This window comes from Chlorella variabilis (assembly GCF_000147415.1).
Source record: "Chlorella variabilis unplaced genomic scaffold CHLNCscaffold_1, whole genome shotgun sequence".
Lineage (NCBI taxonomy): Eukaryota > Viridiplantae > Chlorophyta > Trebouxiophyceae > Chlorellales > Chlorellaceae > Chlorella > Chlorella variabilis.
Window position 1 is genome coordinate 828683 of NW_005435087.1, and position 4533 is coordinate 833215.

Genomic DNA, 4533 nt, shown 5'->3' on the forward strand with positions numbered 1-4533 from the left:
CCACCCGCCGGCGCCTGCAGCTGCAGCATCAGCTGCTGCTGCAGCACCTCCTGGCTGCGCGCCAGTGCCGCCTGCATCTGCTGGAGCGCCGCCTGCACCGTCTGCTGCGTCTGCTGCAGCTGGGCCTGCGCGGCGGGGCCGTTGGAGGAGGTGCCGGCGCCGCCCGCAGCCTGCCGCCACTGCTGCTGGCTGTACGCCTTCTTGAGCAGCTTGGTGAGGCCCAGCGAGCGCCAGGTGGACCAAAGGTCGGGGCTGCCGCTGCCGCCGCCGCCGCTGCCAGAGGCGCCGCCGGCGGAGCCGCCGGCGGCGGCACCAAAGTCCAGGGTGGCTGAGAAGCCGCCGGAGCCCCAGAGAGAGGTGGAGCTGCCACCCAAGAGCGGGTCGCCTGGCGCGGCGCTGCCGGCAGGCGCCCACGCCAGCCCCGTGCGCACAGGCACCAGCCCGTCCCGCTTCACGCTGCCGCCCGCAGTGATGGCGGCCTGCGCGGCCTGCTGCGCCGGCGTCAGCTGCGGCTGGTGGGGCGGGTTGAGCCGGGCGTAGCCGGTGGCAGAGGCGGCGGGCAGGGCGGGCGCCGCGGCGGACGCAGAGCCGGCGGCGGGAACAGATGCGAGGGCAGAGTAGGTGCCATGCGCAGCATTCTGCACAGGTCAGGAAGAAGAAGCAGGCGCGCTCAGCGGAGCACGCAGGCCAGCTGGCTGCCTCACGCAGCGGCACAGCACATCTGGCGCCACACGCCAAGGCCACTAGCACCACCCCGACAGCGAGGCGGCCCAGCTGCACCTGCAGCGGCGTGCAGTCCGTCACATCCCGGCAGTTCACATCCGCCCCTAGCTCTACCAGTGCGGCCACGGTGTCCAGGAATCCGCACCCTGCAGGCACGCCAGGTCAGACACGTCCACCTCAGCATGCCACGTGGGCAGCCGGGGTGTGGGCGCCTCGGTGCAGCCGCCGCAGCACAGCATGGCTCCCCACCACGACCAACACACACGCTGTGCTCACCGGCAGCCAGGTGCAGCGGCGTGTTGAGCGCATTGTCGCGGCTGTCCACAGGGCAGCCTGCCGCCACCAGCGGCGCGAGCACGTGCGTCTGCCCAAACGCGGCGCCGTAGTGCAGCGCCGTGCTGCCGTCCTTGGTGCGGCAGGTGGCCGCAATCTGGGGGCAGCGCAGCAGGCGGTCGATGATGTCGGCGCGGCCGCTGCGGGCCGCAATGTGGAGCGGCGTCTCCAGCGGGCGCTGCGCCAGCAGGGCCGCCACGTCAGCGCCCAGCTCCACAAGCACGCAGATGGTCTCTATGCTGGCGGGGCCCTGCAGCAGGTGCCCGAGGCACAGAGCAAAGGGAAATTGGGGGAGGGGCCACGAGGCGATTGGCAGGGGCAGGGAGGTGCAGCGAGGCACAGCTTTGCTGCACCACCATGCCGACGCGCATCCAGGCAGCACCAGCCAGTGAGCCAGGCAACCTCAAAAAACCTGTTCCGTATGCCACACTGCCGAACGCCGCACCTTGAGCAGGGCCAGCTGCAGCGGGGTGTGCGCCTTGTTGCTGAGCGCGTCCACGGGTGCCCCCAGCGCCACTAGCCGAGAGACTGAGTCGCACTGCCCCGCATCAGCAGCCAAGTGCAGGGCTGCAGGCCATGAGCAAGAGAGTCGGCGGACGGCGCACGTGCGGCAGTCAGCACCCTGCCGAGCATACACATCACCGCACACAACACGCACAGCCCCAGCCCGCCCACCAGCGCAGCCCACCGTCCAGCCTTGCGGCAGGCTCCGCCACCCACCCGTGTAGCCTCCCCGCAGGTCTTTCTGCCCCAGGTCCGCCCCGAGCGCCAGCAGCTCCTCCAGCGCCGCCACCCGCCCGTGCATGGCAGCGTAGTGCAGCGGCGTGCGGCCCAGGTAGTCGCGGGCATCCAGGCCGTGGCTCAGGGCCGCCAGGCTGCGGATGGCGGCCACGTGGCCGCCGTTGGCCGCCGAGTGCAGCGGCGTGAACTGGTAGTTGTCCCGAGCATCCACCTGCGACGCAAAGGAATGGGTTGAGGCGGCAGCGGCGGCGGCGGGTGGGCCACGGCGGCAGCGACAGCCGGAGGAAGGGCCCGGCGGCGGGGGCACGATTGCAAGGAAATAGGCAGGCGAGGCCGGGGCTGTCCAGGGTTGGCCAATCGGCAGGGTCCTGGCTCCAGCCACAGGACCTGTACGGACAGCAAACGCACCTGGTTGCCCAGCTCTCGGATCAGCACGTCTATCAGGTCCACCCAGCCCTGCTCCGCCGCCACGTGCACCGCGGTGCGCCCCTCCAGGCTGCGCAGGCTGGAGGGGCAGTGCAGCCTCTCCAGCAGCCGCACCGCCTCCACGCGGTTCCAGGCGGCGGCGCAGTACAGCGGGGTGCACCCGTCTCGGTCCACGACTGAAAAAGAACAAGAATAGGCAGCGGCGCAGGAAGAGCAGGCAGTCAAAGGAAGCAGCATCATGCACAGATGCTGAACAGGACATGGCAGCAACGAGCAGCGGCAGGGCAATGCTGCATGGGGAGCACACATGCTGGCGCAGGCAGCGCATGCCGCTTGCACCTTGTGAGCTGCACCCCAGCCGCACAAGCTCCTGTATGGCCTCCAGGTGGCCCTCCCCTGCCGCCACATGGATGGGGGTGGACCCCACTGCATCGGGGACCACTGCTTCGCACCCCAAGCTGATAAGCGCGTCAATGGCCGCCACCTGCAGCTCCCAGGGGAGGCGGGGCATGGCGCGGTGAGGGCAGCAGCGGGCGCAGCAGCAGCCGTGGGGCAGCCACCGGCCGGCGTCGGCTCCCGAGGCCTGCTCCCCGGCGCTGCCAGCTCCCCTTCTGACGGCGTGCGGCCCGAACAGACGCCACCGCTACTTCCCTTCTGCCTCTGCTGCCAACGCCCGTCGCACCTGGTTGTACGCCGCAGCATAGTGCAACGGCGTCCAGCTATTCATGCTCTTGACCGTCAGGTCGCAATTGAACTGCTGCACCAGCCGCCGTATCAGCTCAATGTTGCCTGCAGGCAAAACAAGAGCCGAGTGTGCATGCCATCAGCCCGTACAGCATCCCACCTGACACCGCAATCCCAGCTGCTAGCTGGCCACGCGTGCTCGCCACCACACACACACACCGGGGCACCCAGCCTGGCATGCAGCCCCACCTGACATGGCAGCCACGTGCAGCGGGTGCCAGCCCAGCACCCGCTGCACGGTGGGCAGGCCGGGGCGGCTGAGGTCCACAACCTCGCCCACCGCCGCCCACAGCGGCGACAGCTCCGCCAGCGGCTTGCACAGGCCGTCGTCCTCAAAGGTGGCCGACTCCCAGCCCAGGTGGAGGAAGCCCATGAAGTCCTGCAGCACACACCCCGCCCGCCACAGCCAGCTCGAACAGTGGAGGCCGGCAAGCCGCATGCCAGCGCAGCTGCGCAACACAAAGGCAAGCTTCCGAGCCCGGCAGCACAGCACGCCCAGCACGCCCCGGCAGCGCCGGCGCGCGGCACGCACCTGCATGCAGCGCCTGCGCGCCACCTCGTGGAGGGGCGTGCGCCCGGCCTCGTCCCGCAGCAGAGCCTCCACCAGCCGGATGATGAGCGTGACCTGGTTCTGCACCGCCGCCAGATGCACCGGCGTGCAGCCCAGGATGTCCTTTGCCAGCAGCAGGCCGGGGCCGCCGCGGGCCAGCAGAAGGTCCACCACCCCCACGTGACCCCGGATGACCGCGTGGTGCAGCGGCGTGCGGCTCTCGCCGTCGCGTGCCGTCATGTCGGCACCCTGCACCCGCAGCGGAAGCAGGGCGGGCAGGGCCAATCAGGGCCACCGCAGCCCGGGCGGCAACAACGATGGAAATGTAGCAAAAACACAAGCGCATTGTTATGTTTGTTTATAGCCAGGCATGGGGCTGGCTGAGCATAGATACACGTGTGTCTAGCCACACGCCAGGCTGCACAGGATGTCCCCGCTGCGGCACTGCTGCCCTGCACGCCCCGAGGCAGCTCCGCAGCTTGCCTGGTCCAGCAGGGCCGCCACCTCCTCCTCATTGCCCCGCTGCGCCGCACGGTGCAGCGCCGTGGTGGGTGCAAGGGACATTGTGCTATAAAGCTCCGGCTATCAACCTACCGGCGTCGCCGCCGTCGCGCACTGCAGCCTGTTACCAGCCTCGCGCTTCTGCACCAGGGGCGGCAGCACGAATATCAATTCTGCCCATGCATCCCATCTCGCCCGCTGGTGCGACGGTTTGCAGGGCCAGGCAGCCACGGCAGGCGCCTGGCCAAAGTCACAACCAGCATGCAGGTTGCAGGGCGGCCGGGCTCGCTCACAAACTCGCTACAAGCTCAGGGCATCAATCGCGTACCGTGCACGCCGCGAGTGGCAGGCCAGAAGACTGTGCCCAAGCCTCGCCTTATGCGCTCCTCTGGCGGCGGTGGCAACTCCCCAGAACTGGGATGGAGTCTTCAGCAAGCCGCCGGGAGCCAGCCGGCGAGGAGTTGCGACACCCCTCTGCCACTCCCTGAAGTTTTGGACTGCCTGGTCAGCTGCCG

General features: G+C 69.5%; 1 protein-coding gene across 1 annotated transcript; it reads right to left on the reverse strand.

The window, feature by feature from the left end:
• Positions 1 to 700: 700 nt before the first annotated feature.
• On the reverse strand, positions 701 to 3763 carry CHLNCDRAFT_18784 (hypothetical protein; the record flags this gene model as incomplete). Its single annotated transcript, XM_005852014.1, has 4 exons — positions 701 to 1222; positions 1745 to 1984; positions 2531 to 2707; positions 3593 to 3763. Coding segments are annotated over 4 exons (1110 nt in total), but the record flags the coding sequence as incomplete, so codon positions are not given.
• Positions 3764 to 4533: the final 770 nt, after the last annotated feature.